The following is a 19,263-nucleotide window of genomic DNA, read 5'->3' as shown; positions in this document are numbered from 1 at the left end:
ATACAAAAATGATACTAAAAACATATAACTGGACAAAAAGATACATTGTATGCTCCCTGGAAAATAAGCATACTGCAATCTTGCTTCTTTCAACAGAAGATACTAAACTGGGATTGGGCAGCATATAGCTTCGTGTCCAAATAGGAGCCATATCTTCCCTCCTCTACATAAAGGGATGGGAAATTCATTTTTTGCAATCCACCAAAGTTTCTGCCATCTACTCTTTAACTTTTGTTATTGTTCAGTTGCACAGTCGAGTCCCACTCTTTGTGACCTCATGGACCAAGTCAAACCAGGCCCTCCTGTCTTCCATCATCCTCTGAAGTCCACTCAAATTCATGTTAGTTACATCAGTAATGCTGTCCAGCCATCTCATCTTTTGCCATCCCCTTCTTCTTTTGCCTTCTGTCTTTCCCAGCATCAGGGTCTTCTCCAGTGAGTTCTCCCTTCTCATTTGGTGACCAAAGTATTTGAACTTCAGCATCTGACCTTCCAGGGAACAGTCAGGGTTGATTTCCCTTAGCACTGACTGATTGGATCTTCTTGCAGTCCAAGGGACTCTCAAGAGTTTTCTCCAGCACCACAATTCGAAAGCATCGATTCTTCTGCGCACAGCCTTCCTTATGGTCTAACTCTCACAGCCATACATTACGACTGGGAATACCATCACTTTGATTATACAAACTTTTGTTGGCAGGGTGATGTCTACTTTTTTTTTTTACAGCCTAAGTTTGCCATATCTAAAGGGGGTGGGAGAAAAGGAGACAAAAGGTCTACCATGAACTATAACCATGTTAACACTAACATCACTGAAATAATAATCAAGGTTAGGAACAAAGCATTTCAGATGCATAGGACATTATAGCTAGGGTGCAACATAAGTGAAAGGAACAAAGAAAGAAGTGTCTGAACACTTTTCTCCTCCCAACCATTTTAATTACAAGAACCTGCCTGAGCTTTCTTTGAACAGGGGTTTTGTCAGCATCAACACCTCTCCTTAACAGTGCCAGGAAATGCCTAGGAACAGGATTTCTCCTTTCAGCCTCTTCCCAATCTGCAGGCTCACAGCAGACTTACTCAGGAGTTGTCTCAGGCAAAGAAGAAGACAGCCTAGCAAGGACCCCAGAGCTTGGCCAATGCAACCAGCAGTCTCTTCTTCATGACCCAAATGGGATGAGGGAAGGGGGTTAGAAGAGAAGTGTGAGTCATGGCTGGGCATTGGTTCATTTTTAGACAAGCCAGAGGAGTTAGTTTTCTTTTCTTTTGATTGGAACAACTGTGCAGTTCCAATTTCAGAGAGAAAATCTTCAGTCTTTTCACTGACTATGAGGGGAGAAAGTAGAGTGGAGGAGAAGTGAGTGTGTGAATTAAAAAGGTTCTGAAATGCCAATCTTCTTTGTGGTCTCTGTGCATCACACTGATGGGATATAGGCGCCTGCGCCGATCTCGATCGGTATTCTTGAAAGCTGCGGATTTCCGCGCCCCAGGCCCAGTGCGCATGCGCAGAAGCCCCACCGCGCATGCCCACAGGGACCGGAGCGGACATCCCGCCAGTTCTCTTCTGACTGCCGCTCGGATCAGTCGATCTTTCGCCACGGTCGGTAGAAATCCTTTCTTGGAAGTTGTTTTATTGCTAACTGGACTTTATTAGAGACTTAATAGGACTTTAAATATTAGATACGTTTTTTCCAATACTTGGGACGAGGAAAGCGGACCTTTTTTGGGGGGAAATTCCCCTCAGCTCTTCCTTTCCCGCCTCCCCCCCCCCCCCCAGTTTCCATCTCCCTGCATGGAAAAGCGGTGGGGATTTTTCAAAAGGTGTGCGAACTGCAGGAGCAAAATCTCCCCTCCTGACGGGCACGCTCTTTGCCTCTTCTGTCTGGGAGAAGCTCATATTCCTGACGCGTGTGTGCACTGCGCGAAGTTTTCCCGCCAGACCAAAAAGAACCGGGCAGGTCGCTTGGCAGCAGCGCTAATGGAAAAGGCGCTATCGCCTAAAAAGACGTCAGCGGCAATGCATAAGCCGTCGACATCGGAGTCGGTCGATACCGACAAAACCCTTTCCGACGCCGATCGCCCCACAAAAACGGGCTCGGCAGCTAAGTCGGGCTCCTCCACTCCTGCAAAACGGCTAAGGGAGGAGAAAGGGCCTCAGTCTGAAGCGAAGAAAAAGAAGAAGTCCGACAAACACAGGTCGACCACGACTTCGCTCCCGACGTCACCATCGGAATCGGCAGCAAAGGTACCTCCTCTGAAGCTCTTCGCTTCACCACGCCGCCGACTAAGCCCTCCGGTGTTGGCGTCGATGTCCACACAAATCGCCATCTCTTCGGACTCTGATCGCGATTTAGGCCTGACCCAACGATCGGGGACAGAAGACAGTCCACCCGAAATACATACTGTAGAAGATACCGCTCGGTCCCGAACGCCGTGTCGAGACCCATCGGTTAGCCCTAGGCATCAGCGATCCCGCAGCTCGAACAGAGGACGCTCCACCACACCTCGGCGTAGAAGCCTCGGGCGCGACTATTCAGAAAGCCCTCATAGAGGCCACGATAACAGCCCTCGGCGTCGATACCGATCCCGAGAATTGGAGGAGAGATCCCTCCATAGAGATCGTTCCCCTCTTCGGAAACCACTGCCACCGATGTCCTGGGACCAGAGACAGTGGCAATACTTATACGGGTCCTGCCTGATGCCCTCGATGTTTCCGTGGTTCCCCCCAAGGCAGCTAGACTGGGACCAGCAATCAGAAGCCTCGGGTAGGTCCCGTACATCGTACCGGACCCCAAAGCACACACCCTCGGCATCGATGTCGAAGCCGCCGGTCTCTACATCTCCCAAGAGACAGAAGGTCTCCCCACGCTCCCAAGGGAAGACTCCAGAGTCACCGAAGGCCCCAGAGACTCCTAAGCACTCCTCTGAGCACACGGAGTCGAGGGAAGGTTCCCCTGGATCCGAGGAGGGCTCGCTCCAGGAAGAACAGGGCATCTCCTCCCCAGATGAACCATCTCCATCAAATAAGGTGGGTGAAGATCAGCCTATATCCCCATCCGAGAACCTGAAATCGTATGGGGACCTCGTCAAACGGATGGCCCAGACCCTATCGCTGCCGACGGTCCAGCCAAAGCCTGTGGTGACTGACAACGTGTTCGACGTCGTCCAACTGGACACCTCGACGGCTGTCGCCCTACCTCTTACGACGGTTATGCTCCATACTGCAAAATCTTCTTGGGACAAACCGGCATCGACCCCGATAAGCTCCCGCAGACTGGACCACATGTATCGCGTCCAAGAAACCACAGCAGAGTTTTTATTTAACCATCCAAAACCAAACTCAATTGTGGTAGCTTCGTCCTCAAAAGCGAGAAAGACACACGCTTCTCCCCCAGACAAAGAGGGGAAGAAGCTTGACAACTTAGGCAGAAGATTTTACACTGCTGGCTCACTCGGAGTAAAGGTCGCAAATTATGGTGCATGCATGGGGCGATATCAGTATGCCTTATGGGAACAACTGTCGAGTTTACCAGACCTCTCCGAGCAAACCAAACAGGCAATGAAAAAGATCCAGAGGGAAGGCATAGCATTAGCTAAGCAACAAATCAATTCGGCAAAGTATGCAGGCGACATCGCTGCGAAAACACTTACCTCAGCAATCACCCTGAGGCGCCACTCTTGGTTGAGATCGACAGCGCTCCAGCCAGATACTCAATCCTATGTCGAGGATCTTCCCTTTGACGGAAACAGCTTATTCAGCTCTAATACAGATTCTGTATTGCAAGAAATGGATAAAAGCATTAGGACATCTCGAAATTTGGGAGTTCCCATCTCATCCAGATCCCAAAGCAAACGCACCTGGGGTAAGCCGTGGAATAAGAAACCGTTCCCCAAACAACCCACAGAACAACAATGGAGACCAAAAGGTTCTACAACCAATCAAAACCTCCATACAACCCGAAGTCAAAGTACTCACCGACTTCGGCTCAAACATCCAGACAAAAGGGGAGCAGGCCATCTAAACAGGGTCTTTAACTGCCTTTTCCCCTGTTTCTCCCCCCCCCCCACCCGGGACCAGGACCATACCAGACTTTTTCCATATTTCCAGGCATGGTCCACAATTACTACGGACAAATGGGTCCTATCGATAATCCGGCTGGGTTATCAAATCGAATTCCGGGAAAACCCTACAGTTCCTACCGTCATTCATACCACAGCATCCCCCACTCTGCAGGAAGAGGTCCAATCTCTCCTCCAGAAGAATGCGATCGAATTAGTCCCAGCCAACCAAGTGGGCCAAGGGTTCTACTCCCGATACTTTACCATCCCCAAGAGGGACGGAGGCCTTCGACCCATCATGGACCTTCGAGGCCTGAATCGCTTCATCCCACACCAAAAATTCAGAATGATCTCCCTGCCAAACATCCTGCCCCTACTCAACCAAGGGGATTGGATGGCCACCTTAGACCTGCAGGATGCCTACTTCCACATAACAATGCACCAGGCTCACAGGAAGTTCCTCAGGTTCTCCATAGGAAACACCCACTACCAGTACAAGGCTCTACCCTTTGGCCTCTCTACGGCACCGAGAGCTTTTACAAAGACTATGGTGGTGGTGGCAGCTCATCTACGGCTACAAGGGATTACCATATTTCCCTATATAGACGACTGGCTGCTAGTGGCGAGTTCCAGGCCTCTACTTTTGCAACAAATAGATATCACCGTAGCCCTTCTACGAAACTTAGGCCTACAGGTCAACTTAAAGAAATCTGCACTGCAGCCCTCCCAAAAGGTGCAATTCATAGGGGCTATCCTGGACTCACAAGCCTGCAGAGCATTCCTTCCAGCACAGAGGGCGGAAGATATTGTATCCCTGATACAGGTATTTCTAACAAGCTCTACAGTCACTGCGTTCCAGGTCCAACGCCTCCTGGACTTAATGGCAGCGACCACAGCAGTCCTACGATTTGCCAGATTCTACATGCATATACTGCAGCTGTGGTTTCTGCGGATCTTCAACTGTCAAACGGACTCTCCATCACGCAAGCTGGCTGTTCCTCAAACAGTGCTGTCGACCCTATCTTGGTGGCAACAGAAGGAGAACCTTCTTCAGGGAGCTCCATTCCACAGGCAAACCCCGACCTTAGCCGTAACAACAGATGCATCCTTATGGGGCTGGGGAGCTCACGTAAACGGCCTGTGTGTGGGGGGCAGATGGCCTCAGGATCTTCTGCGCTACCACATAAACTTTCTGGAATTATTGGCGATCCATCATGCCATTCTCTCATTCCGGCCCTTGATCGCGAAAAGGACAGTAGCGATCTTGACAGACAACACCACGGCCCTGGCATACGTAAACCGACAGGGAGGCACAGTCTCGAGGAAATTATGCCTCTTGGCACTGAGGATTTGGGAAATCTGCAGGGAATCGGACACAACCCTAGTTGCCACCCACCTTCCGGGCAATCTGAATGCCTGTGAGGATTACCTCAGTCGTGGAGGAGCCATACTCCACGAGTGGGAACTCAATTGGGAGTTCCTTCAGCCAGTGTTCCAGAAATGGGGCACGCCGGAAGTGGATGTCTTTGCCACACGCAGCACCTCGAAATGCAAGACATTTTGCTGCAGGGGAGGCGCAGACGCACTGTCATTGGGAGACGGGCTGCTGATCTCCTGGACTCACAGACATGTATACCTCTTCCCACCGATCCCACTAATTACGAGGGTAGTTCACAAGATTCAATTCGAACGCCCCAGGGGGATCCTCATCACACCGTGGTGGCCCAGACAACAGTGGTTTTCCCTGGTACTGAAGCTATCTCGCGGAACGTTCCATCAGTTCCCGATGAGACCAAACCTTCTGCTGTCCCACCAAGGACGAGTAATTCACCACGACATTCCTCACTTGAAGCTAACCGCTTGGAAGCTGGAGTGACTCAGTTGTCTGATAGAGCTCTACAAGTCATGCTGAACAGTAGAAAATCATCCACTAGGAAGTCTTACGAATACAAATGGACAAGGTTTGTCCAATTCGTGTCCGGAGTGGGCAAGGAACCTAAAACAGCAGGTCTCCCTCTAATTTTGGACTTCCTACTCTCACTGCTGGACAAAGGACTGGCTGTATCATCAGTGAGGGTGTATTTAGCAGCCATATCGGCTAACCATGAACAGATAGAAGGCTACTCGGTGTTTTCACACCCCGATACCAAACAGTTCCTCAGAGGTCTCCTGAGGTTGTACCCAGCGGTACGGGACCCAGCCCCTGCCTGGGACCTTCCAGGAGTGTTGCAGGCCCTAACAAGGAAACCCTTTGAACCCATGGCAACTTGTTCCCTGCAATTGTTATCCTAGAAAACAGCCTTCTTAGTGGCTATCAGCTCTGCTCGTAGAGTAGGCGAGCTGGCAGCTTTACGCTGCGACGACCCATATTTGAAATTCAGTGCTGACGGAGTGTGTTTGCGGCCTGATGTGACCTTTCTCCCAAAAGTAACTTCCTCATTTCACCTGAACTCGGAAATATGCCTACCCATATACTTTCCGAATCCAAGTACAGAACTGGAGTGGAAACTCCACACCTTAGACGTGAAGAGGGCGCTCTCGTTCTACTTACACAGAGTAAGACCGGGACGTAAGGACCCTAAACTCTTCGTCTCTTATTCCACAGCGTCACAAGGTGTCAGAGTTTCGTCACAACGAATCTCTAAGTGGATCACTGAGACCATAAGACTATGCTACTTATTGAATAAGAAACCCCTACCGAGACTTTATCAGAGCTCATTCTACTAGAGCCTTGGCAGCTTCTGCGGCCTTTATGAGAGGGGTGCCACTGAGAGACATTTGCGACGCTGCCACGTGGTCCTCCTCACATACGTTTGTGAAACACTATGCTTTGGACCTGAACTGGCGGAGGCGTTCATCAGTGGGCCGTGCTGTTCTTCAAGAGGCTTCTTGCTGATGGACCGTTGCACCCTCCTCCAGGTAGGACTCTGGCTTGCTAGTCTCTCATCAGTGATGTGTGTGATGCACAGAGACCACGAAGAAGATAAACAGGTTTCCTACCTGTAACTGATGATCTTCGAGTGGTCATCTGTGCAGTCACACTACCCGCCCTCCTTCCCCTCCGCTGCCGGTCCATCTCTAAGGGCTTATGCAGCGGTCAGAAGGAACTGGCGGGATGTCCGCTCCGGTCCCTGTGGGCATGCGCGGTGGGGCTTCTGCGCATGCGCACTGGGTCTGGGGCACGGAAATCCGCAGCTTTCAAGAATACCGATAGAGATCGGCGTGGGCGCCTATATCCCATCAGTGTGACTGCACAGATGACCACTCGAAGATCATCAGTTACAGGTAGGAAACCTGTTTTTCTGCCAGAAAAAAAGCCCTCAGTAAAGCAATACAGGGATGGGGGTTTCATACCATAAATTTCCTTCCAGTTTGGTGTAGTGGTTAAGTGCATGGACTCTAATCTGGAGAACCAGGTTTGATTCCCCACTTTTCCACATGCAGCCAGCTGGGTGACCTTGGGTCAGCCACAGTTCTCAGAGAACTGTTCTTTCAAGAGCAGTTTTCTGACAGCTCTCTCAGCCCCACCTACCTCACAGGGTGTCTGTTGTTTGGAGAGGAAGGAAAGGAGATTCTGAGGGAAGGGTAGGGTATAAATTCAATCCCCTCTTCCTCCTCATCCCATTAATGAGCCATCTCTGAAGTGCTATTGTCATTTTAAACAGTGCAGCTTTTTTCCCTTTCACCCTTTTTCCCCACACAATCTTCCTCTGACTTTTTTAATGTTCTAAGGTGAGTGCTATATGGAGTCAATGCATCTCAATGGTGCTACTTTAGCACTACATTGCTATAGCTGTTTAATGCCATAGTGCTCACCTTAGAATGTTTTTTTAAAGTCTCAGGAAGCTCACATGGCAAAAAATGGTGTGTGTGTGTGGGGGGAAGAGGCATTATAGAAAACACTATGGGCATTTTAAACAACACACCACAGTGGTTCAGAAGCATAACAAAGGGGTAGAAAATGGAAGAAAGTGGTCTCCCTTAAAAGCAGCTCAACCACACTTTGCTAGCCTGATGCAAGTGGGTTTGTATGAACAGGTAACTGAATTCCACTAGCAGCCAGTTACTAAAACAGGTCTGTTTGAAATGATAGAAAAAATCCATTAGCAAACCAATTGCTAAAATGGAATACAAAGTAGTTTTAAAAGGATCTGAGTCCAGTGTCCAAAATTAAATTTTAAAAAACTTTTCTGATATATATGAATATACATTGTTCCTGTATTTTACTTGATTAAATATGCATCTCCTTTCAGATGGCAACCTCTTTCATCCGAACCATTGAACTTGGAGGTAAAGGTTATGCCCCTTCCCCAGACGATCGTTTGCGAATGCACATGAAGGGCCTCTCGCACTTGGTTCACTTTTTTGATAAACTGGAAGAAATCATTGGTGAGGTCCTGGATCCAAGGTAATGTTTTTGTCTTGTATCAGCATTCTTGTGTTCTGGTGTTCGAATGGAAATCCCTTTATTGAATAAGTGCTTAGAAACAAAATCAGTACATTTTGCTAATGATTAATGTATTTTAACCAGAGAGAGGAAGAGAATGCTCAAAACTTGTTACAGTGAGCCATGCAATATGAAGACTGAAATGGTTTAGTCTTTCCTTTAACATAATTGATTTAAAGCATAGGAAATTGTATTGTTTGAACTATTGTCTTAGGACGTTAAAAGATAATCAGGTTAGGTGTTTTAAACAGCTTGCAATCTGTTGATTTCTGTGGTGTTTCTCATCTGCTTTTCCTTTTCCTTTACCTTTCCTTTTACTTACTATTTACAAGTTGCCTTCCTTGTGTGAGTAAAAGAATGGCGTTAGTAGCTGCTACTGTGCCACAAAACGTTTTTTAGTATTGGACCTTGCATATAGTAGAAGTTGCCTGGTTTGTGCCTGGAGGACTTTTAAGCTTACTCAGGGAGGAGACCAAGGGTTGGCAGTGGCTATGGGGCAGAGCAGGGGAAAGTTAAGTGAGGTTTAGATGTACCAGGGAATTCTTCATTTAGTACGAGTGCCTAGAACAGGGATCTCAAAATTTTTTGAGCTTGTAGATACATTTGGATCTCTGGTGTGACATAATTGGCATATGATGGACCCCGATCGCTCCTCCACTGTGAGACAGATTTTTCCTGCCAAAAGTTTTGTTCCCTGCTGTGACTGAATAGCCCCAAGCAGCGAATTAATATTTGTGTTTTTGTTAGTCTGGTTGTCCTACCCTGTCACAAAGAATTTAATTTGGCTTCTAGTCCAGGAACATGATGGGGAAAACAGGAGTCTTCTTGTTACCCTTTGAAATGGCACTTGAGATGGTATAACATTAAAATAGAAATATTACCGTAAGTTTATTTAACAGGCAATGGATAAATGGGTGTAGTCAGGGGTTAGAAAAACGGAGGTAAAACTTGTTGGTATTTCAAAGTATACTTCTTTTAACAGGCAAAATAGTTATCTTGAAACTTCTTTGTGAATATTCCAGGCTCTTAAGAGTGAGAGATGTTTTACTTAGTATTTTAGTTACAGCAACAATGTTTTCTTCAGAGAGTTCCTTTGACAGTGCAGTTTTCCTTGAATGGGTCTCTTTCTTTGAGCACCTAACTAACTGCTTTCTTGAAACTACAGTTTATTTCTGTCTCCTGAGTTGTCTAAAACCATTTGCCCTTCACATTAGACCCAGGGGCCTTCTCAGAGCCAAACCCCCAGAAAAACTGGGCAGGAATTAATCTTCCCCACAGAAGATATAACTCTGTTGCATTTGGTTTGAAAGGGAGTTTCAGCACACTACCCAATCACTCTCGCCAAATCACCTTCCCAGTTCTGGTGTCTGTGTAAAGTGTACTTCAGCTTAGGCTGTCACAGGGTCTGAATTCTGTTAATGAACTCTTCCTCAGGATAGGAATACTACAGTTAAGGCAAGGGAGTCTTTTTCCTCCACTCTAAGGTGAACCAGTTTGACTTTTCCTGTCAGACTCATTGACTCCAAACTCTGCTATGAACCAACTGACTGCTTTCAGAATGGTTCCAATTGTCAGAACCTCTGGAATGGAATGAACCAAACTGAACTTTTTTCAGTATTTGGCTGATTATATAGTTTTTCTCAGCTGGCAGTGGCCAATCAAAAATGAGGAACAGCCCATCACTTTATAAAGAACGTGTTCAAAGCACAATGCTGAGTGTGAATTTTTCAATACAAATTATTTCACTACATTAAAGTGTTGTGCAAAAATGCTCAATATAGTCCATTAATTTCCAAAGTGCAACGAGGAATCAATAAAGGACATCTCAAAAACTTTGGAAATCAATGGACCATATTGAGCTTTTTTACACAAGCACTTTATTGTAGTAAAATAATTTGTCTGGTAAAATTCACACTCAGCATTATACTTTGAATATGTACTTTATACATTTTTTATAAATTCATTGTATCATTGATACCACATTTGATGTAGTAATTTATTAATTTATTTAGTAGGCTTGATTTGTCCACGGTTAATTTGTCCACAGTTTATTCTTGGTTGCTTCAGCTTCTTTCCGTGTATCTCTTTGTTGCTCATTCTTCACTATTGGAAAGCCGGCAGGAAACAGGAATGAGCCTTTGACAATGCCTCCATAAAGACTGACTGATGCAGTGGGACTCTGCTTGGCTGGCTATTTCATCAGCAGTTGTTGGGCCAAGCAGATATTCAAAGTCTTTCACCCCGCTTTCATAGTTGTGGAATAGGAGAAGGTTTTGAAGACTCAGAGCCTCTGGAGACTGGGAGAGTTTCTGATAGACAGTGTCAAAAATATTTGAAGTATGGCATCATAGTCACACTTACGAAAAACATCCTTTGAACCACATGTGGATGAGAATGAGAACCAGCACCTAACACTGTCATAAATAACTGTAGCTAACTAGTACATCTATCTTGCACTACATTTCTTGCACTTGTGTATGTGTCCCTTAGAATTCAAATTAGCGTCTCTTAAATTCTAATTTTTTAAAATTAAAAATAGTTGCTGTTTTCTCTCATGAATGTTCAGAGTCTGTCATGGGCATGTGTTTTTAGTATATTATATATAATACAATAGTCATAAACTATAGTTTTTGTATGTATATTTTGCAAAGAAGAAAAAAAAAACCACACACTGAGCCTACCCTAACAGATTTTTAAAATGTTTTGCTCTCTGTGGAATTAGGTATTAGGAAACTGGCTTATATTTTATCAAGAGTTTTGATTATTATCCATGTCCTTGATTTTGTCTACTGTTCTTTCCACACTAAAGTTAATACTGTGAAATAAATGTGTGAGTTTGTAATAGCTCTTAAAGAGCCCCGTGGCACAGAGTGGTAAAGCTGCAGTACTGCAGTTGGAGCCCTCTGCTCACGACCTGAGTTCGATCCCAGCGGAAGCTGGTTCAGGTAGTCGGCTCGTTGACTCAGCCTTCCATCCTTCTGAGGTCGGTAAAATGAGTACCCAGCTTGCTGGGGGGAAAGTGTAGATGACTGGGGAAGGCAATGGCAAACCACCTCGTAAAAAGTCTGCCATGAAAATGTTGAGAAAACAATGTCACCCCAGAGTCGAAAACAACTAGTGCTTGCACAGGGGACTACCTTTACCTTTAATAGCTCTTATGTCATCGCTCTTACATTATCAGTGACTTGTTTACTGTTAGAACTATTCTTTAGTATGGTACAATTGAAGCCATTTAGCATCTCAATATTACACCATTAGCAATGTACAGCTCTTGAATTTACAAAAGGCCTCCACAGTATTTTATTATATTCACCTCTGTGACAATCCTGTAAGGTAGATTAGTTTTTAGATGGGAGAGCTTCCAACTGGTTTAGTTTTTGGTTGGAGGCAGTTGAACTGATTGGCCATGGTCATATGAGCTTACGGCAAAAGTACACTTGGTACCCAGGCTTACCAGGTCAAACTTGATATGAAGAATAGAGGAAGAGCTCTGCTGAGTTAGAACAAAAGTCCATCAACTTCAAGCAGAGTGTGAAGGAAACCGTCCTGCTATTTTCCCTCAAGCTATTCCATTCATATATGTAGTTCAGCTGAGCACAGGTTATATTTCGTTCAAAATTTGCTAAATAATCCCTCGGACACCTGAATTACATTGGTTGCCAGATGGATGACCATTCATTGTCTGGATCTGTAAATAAATCTGTGACATGCAACGAATTCTGTAGCTTTCTGTGTTCAGAACTGTAATTTCTTCTGTGTTCCAAAAATCAAAAGTGAATACTATGTATTTCATGGAAAGTAGTGCTCCAAGTGCCAAAATATACAGAATGTATTTTTTGTGTATTTTTCATTGCATTATAAGCATCTTTCTCGACAGAAGAGCACATAACTGAACCAGAGTGAAATGTATGAATCTCTGCAGAATTTACTGTACAGTTTCTGCTGGTTTATTCAGAAGTCCCATTGTGTTCAATGGAATTTGCAGTACAATTCTGGGCACTCTTAGCTGGGAGTAAGTTTATATGCATGAACAGAAGCAGGTTAAGAGGCAGGAAATTATTGAACTCGATAAGCCCACCTGGGAAAAAAAAGGCTTCCTAGTAGAGCATGAAGCCTGGTGCCTGCAAAAACAATTACTTGCTTTCTAATGATTTGTTCATATGGATAACTGCTGATAACCAATAGCAGAGGAAAGGGTTTTTCTGTGTGCTTTCTGTAACAACTGGATTATTTTGGTCTTTCACTTACCATTATCTGCCTTGATAGCAGTGATAGACGTAGCTCTGCAAGCAGCCTAAATTATTTATATTTCCTAATGAGTAAACTTATTAAATTGACAGATCGCACCCAAAAAGTCCTTGTGAATGGTTCCTCATCCTCTTGGAGAGGAGTGACAAGTGGAGTGCCTCAAGGATCTGTCCTCAGACCTGTTTTGTTCAACATCTCTATAAATGATTTGGATGAGGGAATGCTTATTAAATTTGTAGAGGATACTAAATTGGGAGAGGTCACAAATACAGTAGAAGATAGAGACAGGATACAGGGTGATCTTGACAGGATGGAAAACTCTGCTAAAACCAATAAAATGAATTTTAAGCTGGATAAATTTATTCATTTATTTATTTATTACGTTCAACTTATATCCCGCCCTCTCCGCAAGCGGACTCAGGGCGGCTCACAACATCATATCCACACGATTAAACCAATAAAACATATAAAACCATAATTTACATTTTTCAGTTTTTAAAAACATATTACAATTTTTAAAACCATTATATATACAGAAATGTAAAATTCTGCATTTATTATTTATTTCGCACATACATCTTGGCAGTTGTATGTGCGAAAAGGATCTAGGGGTCTTAGTCGACTGTACACTGAACATGAGTCAGCAGTGTGATGCAGTATCTAAAAAGGCAGATTCAATTTTGGACTGTATCAACAGTAGTATAGTGTCCAGATCACGTGAAGTGATGGTATTGCTTTATTCTGGTCTGATTAGACTTCACCTAGAATATTGTGTTCAGTTCTGGGCACCACAATGAAGGCTATAGACAAGCTGGAACATCTCCAGTGGAGGGCGACAAAGATGGTGAGAGGTCTGGAGACCAGGTCCTATGAAGAAAGGCTGAACGAGCTGGGTATGTTTAGCCTGGAGAGGAGATGACTGAAAGGTGATATGATCACCATTTGCAAGTACTTGAAGGGCTGTCTCATATAGAAGATGGTGCAGAATTGTTTTCTGTTGCCCCAGAAGGTCAGACCAGAACCAATGGGTTGAAATTAAATCAAAAGAATTTCTGTCTCAACATTAGGAATAACTTCCTGACAGAGCTGTTCCTCAGTGGAACTGGCTTCCTTGGGAGATGGTGGTCTCTCCTTCATCGGAGGTTTTTAAAACAGAGGGTGAATGGCCATCTGACGACAATGCTGATTCTATGCATTAGGTAGATCATGAGAAGGTAGGCAGAGTGTGTGTAGGGGGGAGGTATTTAAGTTCAGCATTGTGCAGGTGGTTGGACTAGATGACCTGGAGGTCCCTTCCAACGCTATGATTCCATGTATGCATATTTAACTGCTGACTCTTGCACCTGTGGATGCCCCCCTCTCCGCTAGAAGAAGCAACTGCCAGTTTTATAGTTTTATAATCCTGCTCATTTTTGGGTGCTCAGTTGGCGCCCAACTAGCACCGATGCAGGCAAGGCAGTAGTGACTTTGCTTCCTGCACCGATGTTGGCTTTAGGCTGCAGTTTGTTCTCAGCTGGTGTGGAAGCTTATGCCCACTGTCCCCTCATCTCTTCTCTGTGGTAGCCAGAAGAAGAATAGTTGGTTTTTATACCCCACTTTTCACTACCCGAAGGAGTCTCAGAGTGGGCTTACAATTGCCATCCCTTCCTCTCCCCACAACAGACACCCTGTGAGATAGGTGGGTCTGAGAGAGCTCTGATACAACTGTAACTACTGGACTAAGGTCACCCAGCTGGCTGCATGTTGGAAGAGTGAGGAATCAAACCACTTCTCTAGATTAGAATCTACTGCTCTTAATCACTATACCAAATTGGCTTTCTGGCGATTGAACCCTGGCTGGAGGTGCTGCAGGAGTGGGTCCCATGAGGTAGGGTGAGTTAGAAGTAGGTCTAACTTCAAAACATTTGAGAGCCTTAAATAATGTATAAGGAGAGAACACTGAGGCAAACTGGCCTGTGGCAGCAGTATATAACATGTATCTTTGAGCTCCACAAGACTTACAGGTGAACAAGGATGAGTGTTGGTTGTAAGAGTAGCCTCTTTGTGGTACAGCCAAATGCAAAATGAAGTAAACCATGGCATGGTCATGTTAAGCTAATCCCCCATACACAGTAGATCAGCACTTTTTGTTTTGGCCTCTTCACATGAAAAATGAATGAAGTTTTCCTTTCATTGCTCCAACTACTGCTGTATATATCTGATGGGGAATGGGAACATTTTTCCTGGAAATGAAGAATTGGGAAGAAAGATTAAACAAGCCCAGGGATATTAGCTGTTTGTCTCTACCAAATGTTGCTGCTTCAGACACACTGACCTTAGCTTTTACTGGGCTGCATGCTGCCAGAAGAACAGGCAAAAGGTTCTCTTGTTGAACTACACACTCAAAGTTTGATCCTAGTCTATGAATGCCAGATTTAATTCGAGGATTGTTTTTAACTACGTTATTCGAAAGACTGCCTGAACAGAACCTTTCACAAATCCATGTTAAGAAAATAAGGAATAGAAATCTTAAAGAATGTATATTCCTTTATGGAAAAAAAATGTACAGCTGATGGCTTATACTCTAAAAATCTGCAATCATGGTAATGTTAAATATAAACATAGAAGGGACCCACTGTTCCACTGTATCTGTCATAACATTAGTGACCCTGATTGAGTAGAAAGGTGGCATACAAATGGCATAATATATAACCTTTTACAAAGAGCCAAACTATGTGCATTCAGAACAAGAGATAATAAAGGAGTCATTATAAGAAATCTCATTTGCATACCTCAAAACATAGTGAACATTACTGACAATTGACGTGTGTGTACGTGTGCGTGTATAAAAAAGGCAAGCTGTCTTGCTGATCACTCACCTACTCTCACTGGTTGAGCCACATGCCACAATCTCCATGGAGAGCAAGCCCACCCTCCAGTCCCAAGACAGATGAGAACTGGACCACTGGGGAAGTTGCCTTTGTGTCCTATTAGCCTATCCCTCTAGGTCATCCATTTTCCCTCAGTGTTTGCTGCTAGGCAACCACAGTATTCCAAGCTTGGTTCTGTCAGTAATAGGCAGGGATAGGAGGCCCTTTCCAGTAGGGCTGTCTTAACAGCATTATGGGCCCTGGGCAAAGCAGTGTATGCCAGGATCTTGTGTAGGTCTACAAGATTAAACATTTTCTCAATTTGCACAAATAAAAAGCTTATCCATTCATATACTCACAAACTATCAATACCTGGTTATTAGTACTGCATCATACACAGATTAGTATGGGACCCCTATGCTCGTGGGGCCCACAGGCAAGTGCCCATCAGGCCCATGTGTTAAGACAGCCCTGCTTTCCAGGCCTATTTTGGCCTTTGAGGGAGAACTCATTGGGGCCAGTCCCTCCACCTTTTGACAGCCAGTGTGGCATAGCAGTTAGCACTTCAGAGCAAGGTCTGCCAGACCCAGGTTCTTGCTATGGAAGCTGACTGGGTAGTTTTGGACCAGTCACAGACTTTCAGCCTAACATATCTCACAGGGTTGTTGTGTAGATCAAAAAGAGGAGAGGAGAATGATGTAAGCTGCTTTGATCCCCACTGTGGAGAAAATCTGTACTTTTCCTAGGTGGAGGCTTCAGGGAATGGGGGAGATGGAAAGCTAAAGTCACAGCAGATAAAGGTAGGTTAATGGTTGGCTGGGAAAAAGATAGGGTTGCCAACTCCTGGTTGAGAAATTCCTGGAGATTGAGCCTGGAGAGGGCAGGGTTTGAGGAGGGGTGGGACTTCAGACAGGTACAATGCCATAGACTCCACACTCCACCCTCCAAACCAGCAGTTTCCTCCAGGGGAACCATTGCTGCCAATCTCCATGTAAGGGCTGGAGATCACTCAGAATTACCGCTGCTCTCCAGAAGTCAGAGATCACTTCCCTTGGAGAAAATGGCTGCTTTGCAGGGTGGACTCTGTTTCATTATACCCTACTGAGCTTGCTTCCCTCCAGCTTTGGTCCCCACTGTGAAGAAAGACTATACTTTTCCTAGGTAGAGGCTGTAGGGAGGGGGGGGGGAGGTGGAAAGCTGAAATCAGATCACTTCCCCTACAGAAAATGGCTGTCTTGAGGCACATACTCTGTGGCATACATAACCTTGCCAGGCTAGAAATCACACCACAGATCATACCACAAGCACATGCTGATGCTAAAAACCACAAGGCTGAATATGACAGGAAATGATGTCAACAACAGACTGCAGACAAAAGGAATGCTGAGCTTCAGCATCTTTGTGATGGTTGTCATGCCATGACATCACAGCAAATTGGGCCTTATTCCTAGTAAGTGATACATATATACAGGAGAAACCTCTGTGATTGTTTTAGCACACTGACATGAATCTGCTCAGAATTCTTGCTTCAGTAACTGGTAATTATCCATTTCTATCATTTCCCTTTCTGTAAAGTATCTCTAAGAAACTCTTTAGTCCCATACAGCTCTTCCCCTGCTGTTCCCCTCATGCATATATGTGCTGTCAAATCACAACCGACTTACGGAAGTCCTAGCAAGGGGCTTTCAAGGTAAGTAAGAAGCAGAGGTGTTTTGCCATTGCTTTCCTCTGCAGAGTCATTTCCCATTATTTCCAATGGAAGGAAAGCATTTAAAAGGAATGTGATGGCCAGAACTCCCTTCGGAGTACAATCTGCTTGTCACACCCTTGCTCCTGGCTCCACCCCCAGATCTTGAGTTGGACTTGGCAGCCCTACAGAGTACACAAAGCATCAGGCATAGGAAGAAGATGACAACATTGGGTTTATATCCCACCCTGTACTCTGAATCTCAGAGTCTCAGGGCAGTCACAATCTCCTTTACCTTCCCCACCGCCCACAACAGACAACCTGTGAGGTAGGTGGGACTGAGAGAGCTCTTATAGCTGCTGCCCTTTCAAGAACAATTCCAGCGAGAGCTATGACTGACCCAAGGCCATTCCAGCAGCTGCATATGGAGGAGTGGGGAATCAAACCTGATTCTCCCAGATAAGAGTCCACACACTTAACCACTACACCATGCACTTAACTCACTATATATACCACTACAGTGAACTCCTCATCTTATGAGTTTTTCCCCTAGGAATAGGCTGGTCTAGGACAGGCCTTGATAACATTTCTTTCCCTGAGGCACACCACCCCAAGTGGGTCTGCATGATGCTTCTGAGGATACTACTGGTGAATCTGGTGGAGAAAGACAAGACCATGTATACCTTCAGCTGCTTTCTATGAACAGTCCTTAAGATCATACCCATTCCAGTCCATAAGGTTCCAGTCCATAAGCCAGCTATGACCAATGGGAGAATCCAATATTGGTCAACTTTTTACCCCACATCCTCATTAACATGTATTGGAGGTGGTGGAGGCTGGGGATCTATAGTGAGTGTGGTGGTGGAGCAAGAACCAAGAAAGAACAATGTAATACTGGGTTAAGTGATTGGATATGATGCAACTGCAAACAATAGGTTATAGGATTCATCTGTTCCAGGGCAGGATAGGATTCTATGAAGCATGAATTCATCTTCCAGTGTAGAGCACTGACCATAGTGAGAGGGGGCAATTTCAGGGGGGGGGGGGAGATAGAAATTAGGTCATAGCTACCAATCTTGAGAAGACTGCATGTTGTCTTCTGAGTGGTAGAGGTGTAGTTAAAATCTGACCTGCCCTGTAAGGTTAAACATCACACTTTATATACTTAATTTCCTACTTTGATGGGAGGTGTCCTTCATAAAAGTGGAGGAGCCCCAAAAACTTGTGGAGGACATCTCATTTGCCCCTTTCCCACTATTTCCTCTTTTTCTTATTTCCTCTTTTTCTTCCATGAAAGCCCTCAGAGGCTCCCCATTCTTCCTGCTTCTTTCTCTCCTCCCTGAATTAATCATATTGGCAAAGCCCATGTCCAGCACCTGAATCCTAACACATTGGAAAATAAAAATCCATTCACTGTGTTTCACTTAATCTTTGGGTTGCCAGCCCTTAGGTGGGAGTGAGAGATCCCCAGATTTGGTGGGCTCCAATCTGCTGCTGGCTAGCTGGCTGACAAGGGGAAACCCTGCCACCTCCCCCCCCCCCCCCCCAGTGCAGCATCCCCAGCATGATGATGACACATGGAAGTGACATCATCACACTGGGGATGCTGCACAGCAACGTTCCAAACTCTATGGTAAACATAGGGTTTTGCCCAAAATACCAGAGCACCACCGTGTGATGTCCCCAGCATGATGACTTCATCTGCATGAGATGTCATCATGCTAGGGACGTTGCATGTGGTGGTGTTGCTCCACCTTCGCACTCCCAGACATCTCCCTCCCCCCACCGGGAAATGACGAGGACCTGGTAACCTTAATTAATCTTAGCATCAGGATTATCACCTGTTACAATCAATTTTTGCTCAAAACATTTTATTTGCTGCCTGAAACTAGCAGATAAGCAATATATCTAATTCTCAACATGGCCAACTGTAGAGATACTTAAATCCAGAAAAAGGAGCCATGAACAGATAAGAC

At 45.1% G+C, this 19,263-nt stretch overlaps 1 protein-coding gene across 2 annotated transcripts in view; it reads left to right on the top strand.

Annotated features, from left to right (window-relative positions):
* The window catches only part of PARPBP (PARP1 binding protein), a 59,596-nt gene that overhangs the window by 29,140 nt on the left and 11,193 nt on the right, over positions 1 to 19,263 (top strand). For both annotated transcript variants that reach the window (XM_060245611.1, XM_060245610.1), the window contains one exon: positions 8,310 to 8,464. In XM_060245611.1, the coding sequence (XP_060101594.1) occupies positions 8,310 to 8,464 (155 nt within the window). The remainder of the gene's footprint in view (positions 1 to 8,309; positions 8,465 to 19,263) is intronic.

The sequence above is a fragment of the Heteronotia binoei genome, chromosome 8 (assembly GCF_032191835.1).
Source record: "Heteronotia binoei isolate CCM8104 ecotype False Entrance Well chromosome 8, APGP_CSIRO_Hbin_v1, whole genome shotgun sequence".
NCBI lineage: Eukaryota > Metazoa > Chordata > Lepidosauria > Squamata > Gekkonidae > Heteronotia > Heteronotia binoei.
The sequence above is the reverse complement of the archived record's forward strand: the minus strand, read 5'-3'. Positions and strand labels throughout refer to the sequence as shown.